The 25,454-nt window shown below is 46.8% G+C and overlaps 1 protein-coding gene across 4 annotated transcripts in view; it reads left to right on the top strand.

Moving 5' to 3' along the window:
• The window catches only part of SAMD4A (sterile alpha motif domain containing 4A), a 236,884-nt gene that overhangs the window by 177,255 nt on the left and 34,175 nt on the right, over window positions 1-25,454 (top strand). For 3 of the 4 annotated variants that reach the window (XM_060004532.1, XM_060004531.1, XM_060004533.1), the window contains 2 exons: window positions 17,478-17,587; window positions 19,800-19,886. In XM_060004532.1, coding sequence (XP_059860515.1) covers window positions 17,478-17,587; window positions 19,800-19,886 — 197 coding nt within the window. Of the gene's footprint in view, window positions 1-6,079; window positions 6,344-17,477; window positions 17,588-19,799; window positions 19,887-25,454 lie in introns of all 4 variants that reach the window. The other variant, XM_060004534.1, reaches the window with a different exon arrangement.

Here is a 25,454-nt window from a genome sequence, read left to right as displayed (position 1 = left end):
TGGCCATGAATGTGACTGGTGTTGTCTTTTTTTTGCATGATGTCACTGATTAAATACCCAAGTTTTGTTTTCTTTTAATGTATTCTTGCAGTACTATTAATCTTTTCTTCCCCAAAGATTCCCACCACAGGGCCTCAGATTACTGGTTGTGGCACCACAAAACCAACTAAAGAAGAGGAATCCAGGGTCTAATGTCGTTTCGCCACTGAGCCTTACTCAAAGATGTTGGCTTTTTTAAAAAGCAAATGCCTAGAATTACGCATAGGTGTTAGTGGTGTTAGCAGAACTCTACTCTTTGAAAATGGAAAGCCTTTAGTAACAGTTCCTTAGATGCTCTGAAATCAGTGTTCTCAGAAGGAACTCTTGGGATGGCACCCGAAAGATGCCTGTTAAGCCTAAACTAAGGGAATGGACAGAAACACTCTCCCCAGTAACTTTGAAACAATAGCCATAGCTATTTTATAGCTGGCAATGGCTTGAGCTTTTTCTCCTTCAAACTTGACAAATATCAAAGCACCTCCTGCAGCAAAACTCTCAAATCGGTGTATTCAGCAAAGGTTCTACTGATACTTCTGAATGTCTTTTGGGAGTAGGTCTAAAAAATATTGTTAAAGTACACCATTAACAACACGTAAGTAGAATATTCCCCGTGCTCTTTCATAGCCTGTTGACACACGTAACATGTATCACCCGAGTAGGGAATTGACCTGGACCTTTTCATTCGGGAAAGAAATTCTAAGTTAATATTTAAAAAATAATATGCAAATGTTTGATTTCCTCATTCTACTTTTTAAAATCCCTAAATTAGAATGAGTTGTTTTTGTAAAGTTTAGTCATACTAGCAATTAGATTGAGTTCTGTCACATGAGCGTCTAGAAGTTGAAAAATTAACAAAGCATTAAGTTTTTCTGTGAAGGCCAACTTCTTGAATTAGAAATGGAGAGACTGGCTTAAGAAGAAAGAAGAGTGAAATTGCAAATCCTGTCTATGTGGCTGAACTCATGAGGGCCTGATGAGGTTGCAGAGCCCAACCTTGGGTTGAGAAGACAGGTTATTGGGTTTGATGAAAGAGAATGACATTAGGAGTATGGGTGTACTTAATGCCCTTATTCAAAAGGAAATCAGCTTCAGCAGCCTAGATTTTAGACTCCAGGGCAAAATGCTGAGCCTGGAGATAGGTGGAAACTCACAGTGGTAGCAATGAGACCTGGTGGTGGAGTGAACTTGAGGAGGTAGTATAACTGTGAAAGGCACCAGAGGACTTTAAGCATACGAGTTCCCGAGGCCACTAGGTGCCCGTGGAACTCAGCAAACACAGCAGAGAATAGCAGTCATCTCTGTCATTTATTGAGTTTGGGCCTCAGTTTTTAACAAAAAACTGGGATCCCCGTAAAACAATAATTGTACTTCAAATCTGATGATGAAAAAATGACAAAAAGAGCTATGAACTCAGCAAATATAAATGAATTTATATTTTATTAATTTTAATACTCTCTACATATGTATAAAAACCACGTAGAGCACAGCATCTCATCTACTAACCGGTACACGTAGGGATTCCCAGGTCCTTCCACTACCCGGGGGCCCCCAGCCCACAACATAGGGATTATTGGATTACATTGCCTTTCAGGGCCTCGCACCTCTGAAATGTTATTAATCTATGCTCATAATACTAATTTTAAAGCATTACTTGCATTCACTGTATAAAGTTAAGGAGAACAGAGAAGTATGCAATGTATCTTCGAAAGATCTCCATTACCGTTTGTTAGGATAAAGTTTCAGTGTAAGAGTTGAGCTTCAGTCGTCCGAACTGTTTGTGTATGAGGATCACTTCACTCCTTGACAGTGGGGTACAATTCTTAACCTAACAGTGGACCAAGGAAAAGCTGGGCCCATATCCCAAACCTTCCTCTTTCCACAAACCCCATTATTTGTCATATTAGAAGGCAGGAGAAGTAGTTATACCTAATTTTCTTAAAAGAGTCTATCTTGAAAAGTCTTTTCCTGAACCTTATTTCAGTAGCTAAAAATGAAGGCAAAGTTAAGTTTGGTCAAAGGAAAGGGGAAAGAAATCTGATTTCCAGGCTTTCAAGAAAAGACTTAGAAGAACAGAACCCAGCGCCAGGTATCGTATTTTGCCCTAAAAATGTGTTGAAAGTAGTCTCATGAAAGGTGCTTGGAGATGAAAAAGAAATCATAAGGTTAAAGGAGGTCAGAGACGGCGGCTGGCCCCGAATGGTATGACAGAGTTTATTGCCGGATTATAAGACCCTCTGTCCTCACATCATACTGCTCCACTGCTGAAGCAAGATTATTTTTAGCTGCTTTTCCCATATTTCAACTAGACTTGCTCAATATTTATTATTTATTTTTAGTTCACTTGAAGTTATAAATGTCCCAACTATTATAGTACTCTACTGTCATATGTACACATACATACATATATTTGTGTACATACCTGAGATTTCCTATTCCTAAAAATATAAGCGATACGGGCTCTATACTCTACACAGTATTAAGTTCTAGCTTCAGTTTTTTCAAGAGCAAGAGTCACAATTTTGCCCCCCTGGGCAATCGTTAGAATGAATCCCCCCTGAAATATGCCGTCCCTCCAACGCTCATTATTATAAAGTCACAAAATTCAGGACCTCGGTTTAGCTGGAACTTGCCAACTTCTCATCAATAGTGAGATTTTTTTTGCAAGGTGTGCTTAATTCTGCATCATTTGAATATCACTCTGGGGCGGCTTAAGTCTGAATGGAGCGCTGCTGTTGTCTGGCCTGCAGCAGTCAGCAAGCGAGAACATTCAGAAGGTCTGCCTCTAGCTAGAGTTATTCTGGGGCAGCGAACACAGTGTGAAGAGCTTCTCAGAAGCCTCACTTCACTGCTCTCCCCTCCCTACTCAGAGGGAAAGGAATTTTATTTATTTATTTTTGCCTGAATATCCATTCTTCCTCTATTTACCACCACTTCAGATGAGTTCTTTTGGTTGAAAAGAAAAAGGAGCCATGGGACAGCCATCCACCCTTTGCCCCGGGCCACCTCATTCGTTCCACCGCTGTGTGGCCTGTTTTCTCACACCCTTTCTGTCCATGGCGTTTATTCTTTCCTCGGCTATTTTATGCCAAACAAAGTACTCCAGCACCTGACGTAATACCAAATTCGGCTCCGCGGTCACCATTACCTCTACCTGAAGATTTGTCTTCACGCCAAAGTGGCCTTGTTGGCAGGTGACCTGTCACCTGCTCCGGTCTCCTTCCCACAGGAAGGTGAGCCTGTATTGCCTCCAGGCCTCAGTTCCCTTTGGAGAAATGAGGTGTTTGCCCCGCACAACTTGGCTTTCATGTAGGTGTGGGCCCCCTCTGGCTCTCAATCCACGGCCCTCTCTGCAAACCAAACCAGAAGCTTAACGAGAGGCATTGTGCTTGGTTGCTATGTCAGGTTCGCTCCTAAGGGGACGTTTCTGAGTTTGGTGCCAGCTGTGGGAATCTCTATGATACAGACAGGGTGGGGCCTTAGGTAGAAAGTCCCTGGGAAAAGGTCCTGGTACCTCAGGTATAATTGACTTTTATTGGAGACAGAGACCAACCAAGTTTGTGCCGTAATCCCTGTAGCTTCGGCCAAGCTCAGGGATATATGAAGAAATGGATGTAGGTTTCTACGAACAAATCCCTATAAGTCCTGGGAAGTTAGGTAAACATTTAGTAGATTCCTTGGACACTGACAGCCTCCCCAAGGACACCCATCGGTGGGGAGGTAGCATGGATTTTAAGAAAACTTTCGGTGGAAAGAAGCAAATTGGCTTCATCTAATAACAGAATTCAGCTGCTACCTGTGTGTGGTATTGTTCTCCACATCCAAAAATGGGGACTCTCTTAGCAGTGTTACCACTCATGGTTATGGATTCAGTTATAGCCTCTAACCAGGTGGAATGCTAAGGGTTCCAGCAGCTCTGAGCTGTGTGTCTCTCTTTGGCAAGGCCTGTTTTTATGGTTTCGGGCTCACTCTAATCCTGGCTGTGAAGAGGAGCCCCCGTTTCCACTCTGGGCACACCTGGCTGGCACCGTTCAGAGCATCTACCAGATATTCTGAAATGGTTGCAGAGGTACCAGGAAGCAAAGACATCTAAGCTGGAAAGTCCCAGCACTTGGGGCAGCCCTGAACAAGTCTGCCCAATTTTGTATAAATACTTAGACAGGCATGAAATGAATTTTCTGGATGTCTGGCTTTTCTTCCTATTGGCTTCTCTCTTCATTTTTGCTGCTGCTTCCTTTTTCTTTTTCTGCTTTTTCTTTTTCTTTTTCTTTTTCTCTTGCTAATTCGGATCCAACCAGGTAGCAATGCATTTTCCAGGGAGCCTTTTTAAATAGTTTCTTCCATAGTCTATTTAGTGGAAATGCAAGCTGTTTCAGCCTGTTAGGATCCAAAAAAATTTTTAACAGTGTTCCCTTTGCATATTTTGAAGTTAGATGATAATTCCTTGCCTTTGATAGAATCGACCCAAATTAGAAATATTTCTCAGGTTACAGATACTACACTCGGCAGCTCCCTTTTTCCCTCCCTTTTTTGTTAATAAGGAAGTTTCTAGCCCTTCTGATTGTCCCTCTTGCACACACAAGACTGCCCTTCTGGCCACATGAAGCCAAACGGAAACACTGACAGCAGAGGTGTGAGCCCCATGGCTCTCAGGGCCTGGTTAATGCCAGCTGACCAGGAGCAGCCTGCCCTCACCTCTACTGCCCCAAACACACTTTTTGCAAACACTCAGACTTTTGGCCCTGGTCTTTATCTTTTTAAGTGGGCGGCAAGGGAGCCTGCTGTTCAGGTCTCTGTGTGGGTGCTGCCGCACCAGAATGCGGTTTAACAGAAAGCAGAACTTCTTACATTGGGATGTCAGGTCTGCTGACTGAAAAACGCACAAAGATGAACGCCAGCAAAGCATTGCTAGTCCGTACTTGGGAGAGTAAATACCTCATCGGAGGGGATAGAGCCTGAAATGGAACTTAATGGCTTCCCTGAAAAATGTTTAAAAATGCATGTGGCTCAGTTCCATGTTAACACTGCAGCAGTCAAAATAAACTGGACCTGTCAGTAGCCAGCGCAGAGAGAAAGTTATGAATAGACTTATTTTGTAAGGTTGTCACTTTACACGCCCAGAAAAACCAACCAAGGGTAACGTCGGCTCCCTCGGCGTTGATTTTGGTTAAATCCCTCCCTTGAATGACCTCAATTTAATTTGGCTAGGTATATGTGAGTTGTTGCTTTTTCCTGGTTTTCTGGAAAAGAAATTAAAAATGGGGGCTACACAGATGTTGCCCACTGCACGGAAGGGCTGAGCACGCTGGTAGAAACCATTCCCGGATTACTGAGAGCACCCCCCTGGCTTCTGAATGAACGCCTTGTTACCTGGAAGTGTTTTCAATATAAAGTTTGGCAATTAACCTGCGAAGCCAAGAGAAAGAATCGGCCCTTTCACGCACAGCTGCTGTGTCCCGTACCCCTGGTAGTGTTGGGCCCCTCGCTGAGCCTGCACCCCCTTCAGAGGTGATGGTTCCCCCGATTCCTGGTTGGAAGGACTAGTCCACTTCGTCTAGCTCAGCCCAGCAAAGATCCCCAACGATGATGACCGGCCTGCCTGCCCTTGCAGAAGTCCACCCTTAACGACATGGGTAATGTCGGGTTTTGTGTGTTTCCTCCCCTGCAAACAAATTATCCAGGACATGTTCTTTTCAGTCTTGGCAGATGGCCACTTAGCCAGGCTGTCAAGCCTCACCTGATTTATGTAGCAGTAGCCCACTACTCCAAATCCTGATTTCTAGAGTCGGAACTAAACCCAGATCCCAACCCGCAAAAGCACAGGTCTGGGCACTATAGATGTAGCCTCCCTGGAGAAGCCCAACCCACCCAGAGGCACAGACAGCATCCTTTTTAATCACCCCGAAGGGAAGGGCCACCCCATGCCCACTGATGCAGTAATAAGACAGCGCCATCTCTCAGGGTGAAGAGGTACTGTGGGTTCTTCTGCGGCCCAGGCTAAAGGGGGGGGAATAACCTATTTCATTTTATTTTTTTTTTCCAGTTCTCTCAGGCCAGGCACACCACAGCCCTTTGAAACGATCTGTGTCCCTTACCCCACCCATGAATGTGCCAAACCAGCCTCTAGGACATGGATGGATGTCTCATGAGGACTTACGAGCTAGAGGACCCCAGTGCCTCCCATCCGATCATGCCCCCCTGTCACCACAAAGCAGTGTAGCCTCTTCAGGAAGTGGTGGGAGTGAACACTTAGAAGATCAGACCACTGCTCGTAACACATTCCAAGAAGAAGGTAGTGGTATGAAAGGTGAGTGACGACCACTGGCAACAGAGTCCATCCCTTTATTTGGAATCAGGAGGGTGAGAAGAGAGGTAGGCAGTGAGGAGGAAGGAGCCCGCCCCTCCCCAGGCTGATGGAGTTGACCGTGGAGGAAAGGGCTCGGACTCCCCTTCCAGGGCTTCTTACCAAAACCTGGGAAGAGCAAGAGAGGTCAACACCCTCTTTTTTTTTTTGAATGCAGTGACTTGCAGACAATTAAATGTGTCACAGCTGGCGGTGATAGCATCTACTGTTTGCACGTACATTCCTGGTCTGCCCTGTTTGTAAAGACGCTGAGCTGCTCCAGCCTTCTACCTCACTGCTTTGGCCAGGGAACCGTCAATAATTTAGCAAAACAAACCGCAGGATCTTTTTTCAAATCTCTCTCAGTGTACAATCGTAGTGTTGCTTTCTTTCCTCTCTCCCTTTTCCTTTGATATCCAAAGAAGCTTGCAAACCCTTTTTCTCTGCATCTGTTTAAGGGACATGAAAAAAATACCACTGAGACTCTCTGACAGTGTTTTAAGCCTGATAGCAGATTTGCATACAGGTGATAAAGGCCTTTTGTGCAGCATAAATAAATGTTCCTACACTGCCCTGTAAACCTCTCCTCTTCTAAAGGTACTCATCGGGAGATAGAGATTTCCAAATTACCCATGGTAGGTTCAGAGAGGATACGCACATTCTGTATGTTTAGATGCAAGTTGTTCAAGGGCTGGGAAGCCCTTAGGGAAAGATGCTCATCAGAGACACATTAATAACAATTTTAGATGGAGAAACAAGAGCTAGTCGTGCTCCTGGGACTACGATGCTGAGGGGAGGCTCTGAGGGTGCCCTCGTTGCTGGCATGCATAGTCCTGAGGTTGTGCTGTTTCTGATCGTACCCTTGAGAAGAGCTAGTGTTGACATAAGAGGCTGTGTACTGAGTTTCCTCCCCACCACAGAAGCGTGGCACAGAGAGATGCCCGCCATTGCCCAGGTGCTGGTTGTAAGTGAGCGCCAGGCTGAAAACTGGAGCTTGCCCACCAGGGGACATGAATCGGACACAAAGACACTTCCCTGGAGCATTCCTCCCTCCCAGCTGCTCAGGCCAGCATCCTCCCATCCCACCACCATCTGTGGTGGATACTGTGCTGAGTGCCCAGAGCGGGTGGGACACATCTTGATGTTCTCCTCTCTCTGGTGATAACAAATGGGTCATTAAAGGTGTTTAACAGGCAGCAAAAGCAGTGGCTCCTTTTGGCACGGTGGGGATGTGTGTCCTCTCTTCTTTCTCTTTCACAGTTCTCGGGGAAATGTGTCATAATTTTGGAGACCTACCAAAACCCATTTTGGAGTTTATGCTACATGGTTCTGTGTTCAAGCAGCTGAGCCCCGGGGGATGAGTAGCAGGGGAGGCTCAGCCATGCTTGGCCCGAGACGGGCAGAAGCCATGGTTACTCAGGACTAGCTTCTTGCCGGGCGAAGTGGAGCATCTGGACAGGTGGAGTGTCTGGACAGATGGTTTCCAAGAAAGCTACGCGTGGTTCTAATTGGTAACTGTGGGAAGGAGGCCCGGCCTTTACGTTGAAGGGCTTGGAGGGTCTTGCAGGAAGCCTGTTGTTCTCCAGGACACAGGCCTCGCCCAGAGGCATGCTGGGTCTGCTGTCTGCTTATAGGAGCTTCGTTATCTTTTCTTTCTTTTTTCCTTTTGCTTTCTTTTCTTGGTTTTCTTTCTTTGTTTTTGGTTGTGAAGCTCTCTGTATACCTTAGACATTCTCCCAAAGCAGGGAAATGTTTGTTCATTGCATGCTGGCCTTTTGAGGTGAGAAATGAGTAACGAGAACAGACTTTTAAAGAGAAATGAATGAGAGAAAAATGGAATAAATGTCCTATCCCTGTTTTAGAATCAAAGCCGAAATATTCCAAAGTCCAAGGAACATCCCATCTATCCGCTTCTTTGATTCCTTCTTTTAGAATTGGTGAGAATTGTCCCCTCAGAGCTTCTTCGATCGGAAAATGATGCAGATAAGATCTGATAGCCAAGATTTTCTATATAGGCCCAAGGCATGTGATCAGAAAACAGGCTCTTTGGTGACAGGACTAAACAGAGGACCCTCTTCTGTGTATATCCACCTTCTGCTGACCTATTGAATGGTCCTTCTCCCAACGTATACAGTCCTTAGTGAATGAAATGGCAAAACCTATTTGAAGGAAGGAACATGATAGACGATGAGGGTTCTATGTGTGGGAAAAGTATATTTGCAGTTCAGCTGGTAGGTCAAGCCGTAGGAACATCCACACCTGAAAACAGCATCATTCCAGAGTGTGGGGGCCAGTGTTTATGCCACACGAATGCCCCTCCCCCGCTGCACCTGGCAACAGCTTCCCTCGAAGGCCACCCCTGAGGACTCCCACCATCAAGCGCTGCTCAGGATGGCCTCCCAGGAGAGCGCAGAAGCAGCCCTTAACAAGCCTGTCCTAAGAGTGTGTCATACGATTCCCCTGTCCAAGAGCAGGCACCAGTTTAAATTTCCAAATTAATTTGTATTTTTCTGAGAAATGAAATCTGAAATCAAATGAAGTGCTTTTAAAGAGCGCTAGCTCTTCCTCTTGGATCCATGTCTCTTCCTTTCAGTGACCTGGCCCTTTGGCAGGAGTGTCAGCCTTTTAAAGCTACTTTCTGGTCCACTTCAGGATGCCATCATCTAATTGCTATTTTCCTACTTTTTAGACACCCAGTTTACGAGAACAACAAGGAATCTGTAGTAGAATTTGGAGGAGTTCCAAATCTCCAGGGGACGCATGTCAGCCCTCACCCCACACCTTGGGAAAAGAATAAAAATTCCCGTAATTGAGCTTAATTTAGTGTGAATTCATCTTTCTTGACAGCAGCTGTGCGTACTTTGCCGAAACGCTGTGTTCATCCGAGGCTTCCTTTTCATCCAGACAGATGAGCCAGGTTTGGCTACACATCGTCCCTTAGGAATGTGCCTCTTGGGTCCAGAGTGGGAAATAAAGCTCACAGCCCAGCATTCTTGCCCTTTTTTTTTTTTTTCACAAACATCCATCTCTCCCTCTTTTCGTCTTGGTGTCAGCGTTCCCTGCCAGGGATTGTCACTAAGTTCCCTCCCAAGTAGACCAGCTCCTGCTCTCAGAGGATTAACATCATCTGCCTGCTTTGCTGTGTTTTTCCTTTTATAGTAAACACACATCCTGAAGGTTTAAGTCAGCTCTGAAGCACTGAGTGGATGTCCCTGGCAGTAGGGATCTCAAACTAATATCTCAGGCTCAGGGAAGCGTGGGATCAGCTACTCAACTAGAAATTAATGAACAGAAGTGGGACACTGAATGGTGATATGGAAGTTTCCCCTTCAACATGCCCTGTGGAGGCTACCGGTTACACACGTTTGGACTGAATAGACTGATTGCGGTTTCTAAATTCAGTGGTCCTTCTTCCTTGCAAAAGCTTCACTGTGACTTATCCCAGGGGAAAGATTCTCGATTCTAAGTTGACACTCAGTCCTATTCTTCTCCCCTCCATATCACATTAGTAGAATGTGCTCTCTTACCCCTTCGCTCATACAAAGCCTCCAGGTGGCCAAGAGGGGAAAAAATGACATTCCCATAAATTCCTGAAAGGAAAAGAAAATAGAGAACAGAATTTCATTGGTGGGAGAAGTACATTTGGCCCTCCTATTAGCATCACGTCTTCAGAAATTTTGTATAAACCCAACACCTAAAGACTTATCCGAAGGCAAGGGCTGTTCATGAGTGATATGGCTGTTCTATGGGAACAGAGACGAGGGAAGAAAGACTGATTAACAGGTTTCATTTTTGTCCTCAGCAAGTCAGCTGCCTTTCTTGAGCACTTGCTGAGAGAGGCTTTGGACTGGTTATTGGGGAGTCAGAGGTGAAGGAGATGGTCCCTGCCTCAAGGGACTCGCTATCATGCGAGCCACAAACAGAGACCTGATGCATGTGCACATCTGTGAAAATACCTTGTCTCAGAGACTTGCCCTGGGTCGAGGCAGGCAGCAAGGAGGGCCCTAATTCAAAGTGGAGGGAAGTCAAGGAAAGTTCCTGGAGGGGGAGAGGCCTGGAGCTTCAGCTCAGAGCAGGATTACAGATTAGCCAAATATATAAGGTGAGGGAAGGGCATTCTATGCAGAGGGAATGTTACTCGTGAAAGCGTGGTTATGAGACAGCTTGACCAAGTGCATCATCCGATGGCTTGTGTGTTAGGGGCACGTGGGAACAGTGTCTGGAGAGGGACGAGCCGGATGCTAGGCATTGCAAAAGATTGGAGCTTTTATCCTGACATGGAAGGAATTTAGCAGCAGAATGACCTGCTTAGATTTACATATCAGAAATAGGACCTGAACGGAAGAGTGGGAGACATACCAAAGTAGGGGCGGGGCAGGGGATTCTGGATTTGGAGGCCAGCTGGGCGGTGGGGGATGTTTCAGTACCTGAGGAGGAAAATGAATTTGGACCAAGACGGACAAAGGAGACAAGGTAGTGTGTTCGTGGGGTCTTCGTAAGATAGACCTGAGAGAGCTCTGAATTGAATTGCACTGATTGAATGTAGACAGGGATGGAGCATGAGGAATTTAGGACGATGCCCAGCTTTTTGCCTGGGACATCTGGGTAGCCCATGATGTCATCGACAGCAAAGAGTAAATCGGAAAAGAAACAGACTGGGAGGACAGCATGCGGCAGGCTGAGTGCGGGCACCTGTAGAAAATTCCAGTGGAGGCGCGCCAGCCAGGCCCACAGTGCACCATGCTCTCCCCTGGCTCAACCTCCCTAGCATTCTGCCTCCCTGTGGTGAAGTTCATGTGGGGAATTCACTAGACTTCTGGCTAGTAAGGCCCATAGATTTAGTCTCCTAAGACGGAGAAGCTCCATGATTTTCTCATTGCAGTTGTCGGTGTGAGAGGGGTAGAGATGGGGCGTGGGGTCTGTTTCTCTTGAGATGAGTTTCATCCTCACCATTATGAATTAACATTGGATAGTATACTTATGAGGTATGGAACTATGTTAGTATAAAAATATAGGGGTAATTTAAACTTACGTTGCTTGCATATAGACATGATAAAGGTAAAAAAGAAACCTTTGGGTCCAGTAACCTTGATAGAAACATAGCGATTAAGAGCGGAGGGAACCATGAAAATAGGCTCAGATTTAGATTCTTTTCTAAAGAATCTTTCTTAGGTGAAACTTACGTAAACTTTTTTCCTCCATAGCAAAGGAAATATATTGCCTATTCTGAATTAGCTGGTTTGGGCTTTTGAGTTGTAGACCTTTGAACTTCTGCCTGTCTTAGAATGAGATGAGGGGAAAAAAATATTGAGAAGTGTTATTTTTGTAAGACAAAGGAACCCATCAGAAACCTTTGTAAGAAAGGTTGTGAATACAGCATTTCTGAGGGTCGTAAGGATGTGAATGATGGAAAGGGAGTGACACAGCCCCTTGTGTGGCTGGGACACTTTTCAGCATGGCTGTCATGGGAACAAGTTCCTATTTTCTGAATGCTGACTTTCTAGATGCTGTCTCGAATTCATCTAACTTAAAGGCCAGGATTTAGTAAACGTACTTCACTTTCTTTATTCCCAAATGCCAACATACGACCTGTGTGGATAGGTCCTAATGGGCTCAGACCTGTGCTCCCTCTTTTCAGATAGGCTGAGAGGCCCTGATATCTTTGAAAAGTAAATCCCCAGGATTCCCCCAAATTCTAAAGGTCGTGAGACTTACAGCTGCTATTTCTTACAAAGTGTGTGTCTTCACCTAAAGTGCTTTAAGGACAGCTGTCAATGTGGAGCCCAGCTGCTGTTGACGCAAAGCAGGCTAAGAGTAGAACAGCACTTAACGGGTGTCATAGCCAATGGAAACTGGGAGAAATTTAGTCCTTCTGTTTGTATCAAACACTTCACAGAGGGTATTTTACCCAAACTCGACCATCTCTGTGCCTTCCAAGACCCACACATGCTCCCCACAAGCGTGGAAGCCGGAGGCCACCATGGACACGTCCCAGGATGGCGGAGCCTGCTCCAGCCCCACAGGGACCCGAGACCAAGGCACCTTCTTTCTTTTGCTCAGAGGCTGGTACAGAATGGGGCTGTTCATTCCGCTCTGGCCAAAAATAGACTTCAGTTATCTTAATGGTGCTGCTAGACTTCTTCATTTTCGAAAGACATGTTTTCCTTCTTTGCTTCAACCCTGAAGAGTTAGTCCCTTCTTGCTCCTACGTTGGCTCTTCTCCCTCCAAGACCAAGGATGCAGTCGTGTCTTGGAGAGAGAGAGGGAGTTGTTTGAGATTAGCCTGGCTCTCCATGGCGAATGGGAGTTGCTCTTCCATTTGCAGGTACCAGGACCACCACAGTGAAGCCTCTTGTGGAAAAGGCGGCTGTTCGTGGTTCTGTCTTCCAGGGATGCCTTACTCCCTACCCGTTACATCGTTCCCCATATTGAGCTCTTCTGCAGTATTGGTTCCATCTTTCTCTCGTGTGGGGCCTCCTTGTTTGGGGGGCAGGTGCTGCATGGCCTGTTGACCTGAATGATATTTGCAGCCGTTCCAGCAGCAGGCATTTGAGCAAAGCAGCCCAGGTTCTAACTGGAGCCCAGCTTCTGTATGAGCTGTAATATGCACCACAAAACCTCTCGGTGGCTGATTTATCCGAGCTCTAAAAGGTAAATAGAAAGCGTAATTGGAAATTTGACCCACTGGTAAAGACCAACGGGTGGACATACCAGCATATAAAACATGGGTGAAGCACTGTTATCAAAAACGCCCATGAGAAGATGAACCACCGTGGACTGCAGCAAGATGTAGAGGAGCTCCATAAGGATGGACACTGTGGCATGGGAGCCCACTGTCCACACAGGGATGGTGCTGCTTTCTCCCAAGAAACGTCCTACCCTTTGCCCTTGTCAGTTTCCTTCATGGGCTTCTCTTCCCTCACCTTCCCCTAAAAGCCTGGTGCTCCCAGGGCTCCTCCTTGGCTCTCCCCTCTTCCCCGAGTAATCTCACCCACTTCCATGGCTAAAACAACTACCATGTGCTACTGACAAGGAAAGTGTTTCTCCAGCTCAGCACCCTCTTCAGAGGTCTTGACCAGTTGACTTCTCCACCTGGATGGCTCAAAGGTGATGACACTCAGCTGACCTAAAGTGGAGTTCACCATCTCTCTCCTCTCACCCCAAATCTGATGCTCCCCTGTACTTTCCTACCAAACCTACTCAGAGGAACCATTTTAGGCTCCTTTCTCTCCCTTATTCCCTGTACTTCCTTAACCTTCAAGTGCTGTGGATTTACATACTTTCCTTCTCCTCTGCCACTGCCCTCCTGAGCTTGGATTCATCTCCTGGCCTCCACTCCCACTTCATCCAGACCAGCCTTTACATCGACAGCCATCATCATTCTTACATACTCATCTGATTGTGCCTCTACTGCTCAGATTTCAACAGTTTCTCATCACCCAAGCCAAGGTTGACTCTCCTTGGTTCGGCGTTAGAAATCCCAATCATCTGACCCTTGCCTATTTGTCCCGTCTTATGTCTAAGCTCTTCTCTAGAATTCACCCAAGCCTTTGCTTGGCCTGGAACGCTCTCTTGCATCTTTGCTTTGCTTATGCACTGCTCCTGCTTCCTGAGACGGCTTCCTCATTATGATCTGCCCAGTGACTCCAGGACCAATGCTACTGTGACGCTATCCCACTTCCCAAGGCAAACCCAAATGCCCATTGTTCTGTGCCCATCCCCCCCCCCCCGCCCCCCGCAGAACTTTGAGTAGACTTAGCACTTGTCCTGCAACTTTTATCATTTTTTTGTGAGTTACCTGTTTTTTTGTATTAAAAATTCCTTGATGGTAGGGACATGCCTAGCCCCCATAATAGGCATTCAACAAATGTTGAGTCAGCAAATACCAGGATTCCCACACTTGGCAAGGAAGTCAGTCCCAGCATGTAATAAAATCATCTTTATCTTTCTCACACTGCATAAGAGAATAACTTTCTAGTCTGAGACCTCCATTGGCATATCCGTCAGAAACAACCCAGATGAAGTTAAATGGCTGTGTACCAGCCAGAGGCAGGAGCCCAGGCGGCATGCATGCTTTCAATCACGTATCAGCCACTCCAGGAAACACCCCTGTTGGTCTGTGTCTTCCAACCATAGGCCTGAGGTTATGTTAGCTGGTTCTCAGCTTTGCATCCAACCATGTAGTATTTGGACCATGGGAAAGGAACTGAGCTTTCAGTTAGAGTTTGTCCCTGGCCAACATCTTACAGAATCTAGCCTCCAAGTCATTGGAGTTCCTGGCTTCAGAGGAGTGAAATGGTCAAGGCACTCAGTTCTCTGGTGTGTTTCCCTCTTAATGGAGTTTTGTTTTAATCCCTGGCAAAGGAAGGTGCCTCATCGCCAACCAGGGGTTGAAAGGTTAGTAAACTACATTCTTAAGAACTGGGATTTCCTCTTCTCTGTTCATCAGTTCACGTTGCAGGAGGAGATGGCACATGGCACTGAGCTAGGAACTGACCCTCTAGGAGCAGGTTCAGCCTGCCTGCCCAAAGCACATATGGCCAAGAAGAGCTTGCATTTCCCCAGAACATAGCCAGAAATAACTCTTCAGGAAGGCCTAACTCACCATGTTCTGAAGCTGTGTAGGAACCTTTTCTGGGGAAACGACTCCCGGTGACCTACATTTTGATTAAATGAGTGAGGCAGGCTCTTCATCCCTCTAACCAGGGAAATTCTAGTTGTCAAAATACTTTTATAGAAAGGAATGAGTACTGATTGGACTGAGACTTGCCAAGCCAAGATTTGCACCCCACTCTCCCCGACCCTTAAAACACCGTATTGTCACCTTGGCTTATAAAGCACCCAGTTTGCATCATGATTTAGGAGCTTGGGATTCTATTTGTTTTATCATCAGTGGATTTTGCATGATCAAGCTGTAGGGCACCCAGTGAAAATTTAGCCCATGAAGTTGCTGCATATTCTTTTATGACAGACTGTACCCAAGCATGGCATTGGGTTACCCAGACTTCTCTGAATCACTATCACTGAGTTTTCTGAGCAGCTACTTGGGGCCTTTCAAAGATGTAAACAACAAACGTGAAACCTGGTGACAAAGCAGTAACATGTCGGTGGCCTAAAAGCCAGAGATATATCTATTTGCCGCTCGCTCTGTGGAAGTATTAGCATTGTTTTAGCAGCAACAAAAGCATGACGGAGAATCAAGTCTGGTCGAATAGTTCCAGGATGTCACCAGAGGGAAGCAGATGTCCTGAACTCTTGATCCAACCACAACTTGAGTTGGGGAGGATGTGAGGATTGGTACTATGTGGCTGGGGAAGTCCTGTCTCTTGTGGTTAACAATGGTCCCAGAAGAACTCTCCACTTGTCGCAGTAGAATGAAGGGCCTGCAAGCACAGAGTCAAGTGACTTCTCGCCTGAGATGACTGAGTCTGTTCTTAAAATGCCATTGGCTATCCAATTCTGTTTCTCCAGAAATTCCTCCTCTTCGGTCTTCACATTACTGCAAATCAAGAAGTAACCTCACCAGGCCCACTCTCCCCTGCTATATCTTTGAGTTTCAGGTGATCATCCCATACCCACATTCCCTGAAACTAGGTTGGGTTCACCCAGGTGGCAGGGCCTGATATCAGAGTAGGCCAGGCCTCTTTAATCAGTCCCAGTTAGCTACTCTAAACATTAAAAAATGAGAAGTTTCCTACTTATTTTGTAGTGTTTGTGGATTCTGTCAGCACCTCAGAATAAAGCACTTAGCGGTAGATAGTATCTTGCAATCAACATGGTTAGTAATGGATAATAGTTCATAGAAAGCATGAATAACGTTTATCCAGTGCTTCAGCATTTCAAAGACTTTACAGTCACTGTTTATTCAGCCTTCCCACTGATGGGCTATTTGGTCCTCATTCTACAAAAAGTTGATACAATGTAGGAAAAATCTGGGAATCTGGCAACCTGTCTTTAGTCCCTATTTCACCACATACTTGCCCTGTGATCTAGATCTAATGACTTAATTTTACCATCTGTAGAATGAGCTGGGGTGGGGGAAGATGATTCTAGAGGCTTCTCAAAGTTCCTATCAGCTCAAAAACCCTGACTTTAGAGCATGGGCAAGTGCTTTGTTTTGGTTGTACTTAGCAAGGTAATAATTCTCCTGTGGATTTTCAATACAGTTACTGTTTAATTTTCCTAAATCTAGAATCCCAAATGTAGGAATTATTTCAGATGTGCTTTGGAATTCCCATTATCCCATAGTCTGGGCAATCTTCGGACCTTTCAAGTCCTGATTTGTGGTTGACATTTGAGGAGGAGGTCAAAGACACATCCAGATACATGACTTAGCTAGGGGAAATGGTCAGCAGACACACACACACACACACACACACACACACACACACACACACACACACACACACACACACACACACACACAGTGTGGTAGTTTTAGAGTGCAGGATGCCCTTATTCCCACTGGGGTATAGGAAGTCAGAAGAAAAATCAGGCTAAGAATGACAGCAGCTCCACCCATGGGGAAAGTGCTGCTGCCTGGATTTTTTCCTATCACTGTGGAAGTGGCAGAAACAGCATATGGGGATCTGCACTAAACCTAGAAAGAAATTATCTTGAGGATGAAGACTCATCATATGTAGTTGACGTTCTAAGTCATTTCTTTCGAAATCAAAAATGAAGTCGTCTGGCTAAAGCAGTGAATCCCTGACATTTTGGGGGCCATGAATCCCTTTGAGAATCTTATAGAAGCTGTGGATGACCCTCTGCCCAGAAAAGCACCCATATATTCACAAATTGGGATGAAATTTTAGAGAATTGCTGTATGCTCTGAAGCCCACGGACCCCAAGTTAGCCACCCCCTGGTGTAAAGGGTAAGGGAGCCCAACAGTGGGAATATCAGAACTAGATCAAGGCTTCTAAGTCTGTAATTTGCTGACAAAATTAAACAAGTAGTAACATAAAGGTTTTTTTTTTCTTTCATTTTTTTCCCTCTGACCACCACCTTCTTTTCCTTTCTCTCTTCCCACATCTCTCGTCATCTCTTCTCTTTCCCTCTGAATTTCTCTCCCCATCTCCTGTGCATCTCACACCACAGATGTTCCAGCCTGGTTAAAAAGCCTCCGCCTGCACAAGTATGCCGCGCTCTTCTCCCAGATGACCTACGAGGAGATGATGGCCCTCACTGAGTGCCAGCTGGAGGCTCAGGTATGTGCTTGGCTGGCTATCCCCGAGAAGGTAACCCGGGTGGAATCTGACGTTCAAGTCCAAGGCAGACCTTGTTTGAACCCGTACCTGTACCCACCTGGTAGCTTGCCTTGTTCTAGGAACTGCCAGGTGCTGGCCAGCATGCCATGGTGAGTAGGGCTGGGTTCTTGCCTTCAGGGTCCACTAAGAGATGGGAAGATGAACAGGTAACCACAGAGTAAATGAGGGTGAGAAGGAGTGTTATGAAAAAGAAATAACCTGGGTGCACACTTCTGGGCTGCTAGGGGGGAAACAGAAGAAGTAACATTGACCAAGACCTCAAAGAGTCTGTGTCCCTGCTTTTGTTTTCCTGGGCCCCTCCCTCTGTCTGCCCAGCCAGGGCTGGTTTGGAGGATGACAGATTGGTTGTGTATTGTCCAGTCCAGTTATAAATCACCTGACTTCTAGTAGTTAGGAAGTAGAAGCATCAGCTCCTGTCTCAGACCTTCCCCAACACTTGTCCAAAAGCACATTCAGACTGATCTTAGTTGGAATGGAGAAAGTTGTACAAAATCTTTTCTTCTAAGCACCCTAAATAACATAGGACAGCCATCGAGCATGGGATTACCCCAGGTCTCAGATGTCAGTTCCCTCTGTGTGCTATAAAAGGACAAAGTTCCTCCTTCCCTCTGTGGGTACCGAAGCCCAGGCCAGTCAGCAGAGCCCCTGAAACTAAGCATGTTTCCTACCATGCTGTGCTCGGGCAAATAGATCTGACCAATGTCTTTGTTTCCCTTGTTTAAAATGCTATTTGCATGTTTCAAATTGACCTCAGTTTCCTTTGAGTGGTGATTTGAGAGAATTAATGGTCTGAATGGGCTAATAGTATTTCCCCTGCAGGAAGAGGAGATTATACCATTTGGGGCATGGCTGGTCTGGACGCGGACCTCCCAGCAGATCCTGGTTTCCCACTGCATATTCAGTATCCACAGTTAACCTCTGCAGGCCTGGCTGAATACCAGTATTGAGTTGTAAGACAAAGCCCAGAGTCACTGCACATTCTCAGAGAATGAAAGGCCCTAATTTCAACTTCCTAACACTTCTCCCACTGCTTTTTTATCTCGATCACTCCTTGAGATCCCCAGGACTGATGAGAACTTCTTCTAAGAGCATTCTTGTGTTTGGGTCAGAGTTGAGAAAAAAATCTCAGTCATCAGTTGTTCGACTTGAGAAAAAACAAGAAATAATTGACACAGAGGGCAAAGCCAGAGGCCAGCACAGACTTTTCAGAGTAAAAATTCACTTGAACCCAAAGTCAAGGCTAAACAGAAATATGCCCCCAGTGCTTTATCTTAAAGAGTGGGTTTAGACATGATTTGAGTCTTAATTTTCCTCAGTAAAGGCAATACCTCTGGTGTTCCCATCTTTAAGAGAAATTTGATGAATATTTGCGAGAGTCATCAGAAGTTTATATTAGAGACCTGATTTGAGAAAGAACCTTCTATTTGGAAATTTGCAGTCTCTCTAGTCAACACATGTTTAACTGAATCCTTGGGCTCACGACTGATGCACAGTTAAGCAGATAAAATCCATAATCCTAACTGTGAATCCTAATCCTCTATCTGAAGTGATGACTGAAATATAGGTTTAAGTTCTCTATTCTCGTTTTCCTTATGGAGAACCAAGAGGGGCTGCAAACTGACAAAAACCAGCCTGTGTTGTCTGACAGCAGGTGAGAACTGCACTGGATTTCATGTCTCCTCGAGATGGGTAAAGATAGGAAAGCTTTGAGAAAGCACTGCGTATCTCTGTATGGGGTTGGAACCTTCAGGAAAACTGGAAGGGACCGAAATGATAAAACCTGGACACAAGGAGTGAGTGTATGACCTAAAAGTCATCTTTTAAGACTATGAAGAAATTTCATGCTGGATGGGATAATTGGCTATTTCTCGTTCTCCTAAAGGCCACAGCCAAAAGACACAGGCAAATATGTAGCCAGATGGAGTTAAAGTATTTAGTAAGAAGAGGTCGATGACAGTGGATATTGAGGAGTTACAATATTTGGTAAAAAGAGGTTGATGACAGTAGATGTTGAAGAGAGAGACAAATGGGTATTTACTAGTCTGCACACACGTGGGAACCAAGAAGACAGTAAAGTACTAAATAGCTTCCAAGAATCTCTAAGCTGAGGCTTAAAAATATGTTTTTAAATATAACTTTTACTTCATTACAGAATGTTACCAAAGGTGCAAGACACAAAATTGTCATCAGTATTCAGAAGCTCAAAGAGAGACAGAACCTCCTGAAGTCTTTGGAAAGGGTAAGTTACTACCGGGTGATGGGCCACTTCCACCTTCATCGTGGGAAAATGGGCCAAGGGAGATTCTCAGTTGAAAGTGTCATCGGCAGAGCTTGTAGAGAGTATCATGCTGTTTCCTTACCCAAGTCAGAAAAACATGAAATGATTTTGAAGTGAAGTTTCCTGGTTATACATGCTTCTATGTAATTTAACCGCTGAAATGGACTTATTCCCTGCATCCAGGCATCCCACCACTGGCCCTCCCAGAGCTCTGCCTTTATACATTTGTAGAGATGAAGGAGTGTTCAGCCCACAGTCAGAGGCTGCAATCTTGACACATGAGTGTAGCGAACATACAGATGTGCTTCATCCCTGCTGTCCACCCAGGGAAGGATCTTATTTTGAGAAAAGCTGCCCCCAGAGTGGCAAACACCAAGTAAACCCCAGGCTTCAACAGAGAGGATCAAAATCATTTGACAGGCAGGCATGGTAGGCTCTCCAGAGAAAAATTTCAGACATTAACCTACCAGAATGGGTCCCTGTGACTCTGAGAGGAACCATCTCAAAAGCGCACGGTGCTGAAAAAGAGTTTATTCCATTGTTAAAAGCAGTTTGTTCGCTGCTACCATCCCTTTTTGTGTGCTGCCTAAGCATGTTCTCTTCCTATCATTGTATCTGGATGTCGCCACAGTAAGGATGTCATTTTTAGGGCTTGGTGACTTTATGAGTTCATCTAAGGTCCAAAAGAGAGCAGGCCTTGTGAGTCAGTGCTGCTAGGCCGCAGTGTGGAGATCCTTGTATATTGCTGTCGGGAGGCAGCAACTGGGAGGCAGCTGGGAGTGGTGGGTGGGAAGGTACTGATATTCGCTGCCTTCAGAGCTTGGGTTGCAATCTCTTCCAGTAATCCCAGGGTGCCTTTGGAAGGGAGCAAAGTATTGAGGTAGGTGAGGCGAAAGCAAGTTTTGTAAGCACATAAGCATTTTAATGTCATGGGAATTTTTTTTTACCTTATTCACAAAGATGTGTGACAACATATAAAATTATGCTTAATGCATATCTTATAAAATATAAAGTAATATGTAGTTACAGAATATACATCTTTATAAGGAAGGTGGGTTTTTAAACCTCTGGATGGATAGATAGAGGCTACTCATAGGCACCTCCTGGATGAAAGGCCTGTTCTTAATTAAAGTGAATCACCAATGACAAGTAACCTATCCAAGTGAACTTGAAGTTGTTGTTGTTGTTCTTAATTTTATATCAACTCCTCTACCAGGCAGTTTGCCTAACAGAGTGATTACTGCCGTTTTTATATAACTGTTCCTTTTGGGGGAACATTCAACAGGCCAGTTTTCTCCTTATCTGTTAAAAAGCACAGAAAACATTTTACATAAGGATTAGATTGCTAAGCATTATGGTAAAAGAGCGATGTTTTCCGCACTATTTCTGGAGCATCCTTCAAGAGCTCATTCATATCCTCTTGTCACTGAGGATATGCACCCACCTGGGGGACAGAGAGATGGAGTTGCTGTTGGCTCCACTCCATGCAACGTTGGACCAAATCAGCACGTGGAAACAGCAAGGTGGCTTGGGCCGCCCTCACGTGCCACTGACTTTCTATCTAGCCTGTCATAAGTCGGTGACACTTTCTGTGTCCTATATTTCACACCTAGAATAATGTTGACTCCACAAAAAGACCTTCTCCCTGGGTCACTGGACTGGGAATGTTAAAAAGATGACAGGGCTTCCCTGGTGGCACAGTGGTTGAGAGTCCGCCTGCCGATGCAGGGGACACGGGTTCGTGCCCCGGTCCGGGAAGATCCCACACGCCGCGGAGCGGCTGGGCCCGTGAGCCATGGCCGCTGAGACTGCGCATCTGGAGCCTGTGCTCCGCAGTGAGAGAGGCCACAACAGTGAGAGGCCCGCGTACCGCAAAAAAAAAAAACGATGACAGATGTAATACAGAGTCTGAAAGCAGCTACTGGCCAAGCAGAAAGCATGATGAGTTTACTCGGTGTGACTTCTTTGAGGAGGGAAGCTGTGGACAACCACGTTGGGCTTGCTTGAGAACACCGAGTCCAGACACCTGCGAGCTTGTCCCTTCGGGAGCTGATGGCCTGGGGGTGGGAGTGCAGCTCTCCTCAGCGTCCACTGAGGACTCAGCCCCTGGCTCTGTTCCCTCTTCTCTGGGAGCCGCGCCTGTCCCGCTCTGCCAGGGAGAGGGCTGTCGGTAACCCGTTCCCACATGGGCCACCAGCGACAGGCTCCGATCAGCCATTTCTCTGACATTCCCAGACATCCTCAGCTGATTATGCCGTTAGAAACGCTGTCATCATGCCCTTGCCTCCTATGGCATTCTTACGTCACACAGAACCCAGAGATTTCTAAGGAGATGGCCGGGACCCCGCCCGTGGCTGAGTTCATAACCAGCAGCCGCTGCAGATAAGCTCTAGGTCCAGAGCGCTTCCACTCAGTTACTGAACACTTACTAAGCAGCTGCCTTGGACTAGATTTCCCCTGTCCACTGGAGGCTCACCGTGAGGAACTGGTGGGTCCCACCCTCGGGGAGCTCGGGACACGAGGTACCACAGATAGATGTGTAGTAGTGCTCTCAGAATCCAGCGCGATCCGCGTCATCGCTGAGGCTGGTGGGGACGTCTTCCTGGGATGAAACAGGCCACTCCACCGCGATGAGGATGGAAAGCAGAGGGGAGCCAGTGCTGGCGGGAGGACTCGCTGGGAGCCCGTGGCCAGTGGTGGGCCCCTGAGCCAGAGCGGGGGCCGTGACGGTGGAGAAGGATGAGAGAGTCAGTTAGCGGGAGTCCGGGCATTGGCAGGAGGTGTGGGCTTGGGTGTCATGAGATTTGGGAACTGAAAATAGAGGAGGAGCTATAGCGTGGGAGAAATGGAGTTGAGTCTGGCGGATGCAGTCTGAGGTGCCTGTGGGACACCCAGGCAGAAACAGCCAGTCAGTGTCCAGGAGAACAAGTCTAGAGTCCACAAGGCTTTGAAAGGCTCAGCTGTGGGTCGTTTGTGTGTGAGTGGTGGTTGGTACCCCCAGAAGTGTGTGGCGAGTGACGAGAGCCGAGAAGAGACCCTGGGTGGGGGGCAGCAGAGGACATGGAGGGACCAAACAGCGACAGACCGCTGAGGGTCAGAGAGCGAAGGAGGGACCATGGAGGAGTCACATCCCATGAGGACTGTCACTGCGCCCTGGAAGTGGCCACCAGCAGCTCACTGGTAGCCATGATGAGTAGGGTTTCAGAGAGATGGGAGGGGAAGCAGAAACCCAAGAACCGGCGAGCATGAAAGGATATCGAAGCTGTGGGGTCAGGCAGTGTAGACTTCTCAAGGTATTTGGTAGAAAAGGAAAAGGGAAGATTAGAATGGTCACTAGGGCAGATTTTCCAGCATTTATCTTTAATAATGAAAATGTTTCCATGTGCTTTTATTTACTGTCTTTTTTCAGCTGACTCCCAAATGATGAAGCTGAACCATTCTCTGAGCCTGGGAACCTGGCCTGGAGAAAGGAGACACACACACATACACTCGCACACACACACACACACACACACTCACAATCACACACTCACACACATACACTTCTGTGTTGCCACTGCTCCCTGTCCTGGCAGCATCCTCACGCTGCATGGGTCCCGGTAACCGTAAGCATCTTAGGGCAAAGATTCTCTCATATTTGTTTTTACACCCCCAGTGTCTGACAGTGCCCGGCCCGTAGGGAGACTACAGTTAAGTAGATGCAGGAGTGCTGTCTGTTGGGTGAGGAGTCCAGTTCTTCTCACACAGAGAGAAGGATAGAGCCACGGGAAGTTACGTAAGTGCCGGGGCCGCCACTGGCAGCCAAAGCTCTCGCTTCCAGATGATGTGCCCCTTGTGGCTGTTACATGCCCCTAGAGAGGCTCTGAACCAGTCTTCCTCCAAGACTAAGAAAGCCAGGCCAGGAAGGCTGAGATAGTCAGATTGTAGCCTCCTTCCCACTTGTCGGCCCTGAGCTGTGCCTGCCTGAGTGGACTGCTGTGCAGGAAGGACCAGCCTTCCCACTTCTGCTCTCACGTGAGCTCCTTGGCTCTGCACGGGAGTTAACGGGCAGCTTTGCTTCTTTTTGTGTTCATAACACAGGATTATATTTATGGTATGAAGGATCAGTGGAGACTTGGGCTGATTCCCTGTTTTTGTCAACATGGAGAATTCGTTCCCACAGCCCCTCGAGGGTACAGGATTGAGCTAGCTTCCTTCTCAACTTGGGCCCTCAGTGCTAAGTTCCGGACTTCACTCGGAAGAGTCAGGAATGTAACCGGATGGTCATAGTGCCACCCCACGGAGGCTGGCATAAGCAGGAGTATTGCCAGCTGGTCACAAGCCAGGTGTTGTCTTTGAGACAGTGGCTTTGAAGTCAAAACAGAAGTCAAACAAAGCATGATTCCTGATTGTGATATTTTCAGAAAGTGTCCAACGTTATTCATTATGTTTATGCTTTCCTTGTTGGTGTAGTTGTCCCCAGTAGAATAAGATCTGAACTTGGGACAAGTATATGCTTCCTGTTGGAAGGAGTTCGGCTCTTAGCATAACCCAGATCTCCTTCCCCATCACTGAGTAACTACAGAAGCCTTCATGCCACATGACGAGAGCAGACAAGGTTTCAGTGGCAGTCGACAGAGTCTCACAAGTGTGCATTAGCTCCCCTCAGTGGTAGCCGCCACGCGGGATGGCACAGCAGGGGTACATGTGGTCACCCAGAGGCGCCTGCCAGCTCCGCCTGCCCAGCCCCCTTTCATGGGGAAGCCTCATCCCTTCTCTCTCCTCTCCCTTCCCCTCCTCAGTCAGGGCTGACCTTCCACACCCAGGTGCTGGCTGGGCGGTTGGCAGAAACTGGAGGACCTCGAGGCAGGGGTTGCCCAGTTGGCGCACAGTTTGGTCAGAAAAGGCGGCAGGGGCTCTTCTGGCATAGGTCAGCTAGCTTGCCTCCCTGTGTCACGCCCTGATACATCACCAGGTCCAAAGTCAAGGAACCAGTCACGTGACAGCATCAGACTCTGGGAAAGGGCTGGTCCATCCTGGGCAGTGGGAAAACTGGGAAAGACCAGGAGCGTCCTGCCTCACGCATCAGGCTGGCAGACACAGGCTGCAGGCTGGTCTCACCACACACGGCCCTCTCCGCCAGGTTTAGAAGGAAGAGGGTAGACTCTCTGAAGCCTGCCTCTTTAAAAGGAAAATGGGATTCTCTCCCCTGAAATAGGCGGGACAGTGGCCCTGGCCAGGTTTGAGACAGTTCTGGTGGCTACTTAACATTTCACTTCCCTCCGAATCCCTGCGTGCCAACTAGGCTGAGGCACCGTTCAGGCTCTGCTTCCAACCCGCGAACAAAGCAGGTTCCCGCCAGCGACGGGGCGGGCTGTCGGTGTTGTGCTGCCCAGAACTGAAACATGCCTGTCCAAGGCTACGTCCTCAGATTTCCTCTTTCTAACTGATTGATGGGCGGTCCGGGTGTAGAAATGATCACGTTCCATGAGCTTGTGTTCCTTGACATCATCAAGCAATTTTTCTTGGTAAGAGAGGATCCCAGGAACC

The sequence above is a fragment of the Delphinus delphis genome, chromosome 2, assembly GCF_949987515.2.
Source record: "Delphinus delphis chromosome 2, mDelDel1.2, whole genome shotgun sequence".
Taxonomy (NCBI): Eukaryota; Metazoa; Chordata; class Mammalia; order Artiodactyla; family Delphinidae; genus Delphinus; species Delphinus delphis.
Note: the sequence above shows the minus strand (reverse complement) of the source record. Positions and strands in the feature narration are given on the sequence as shown.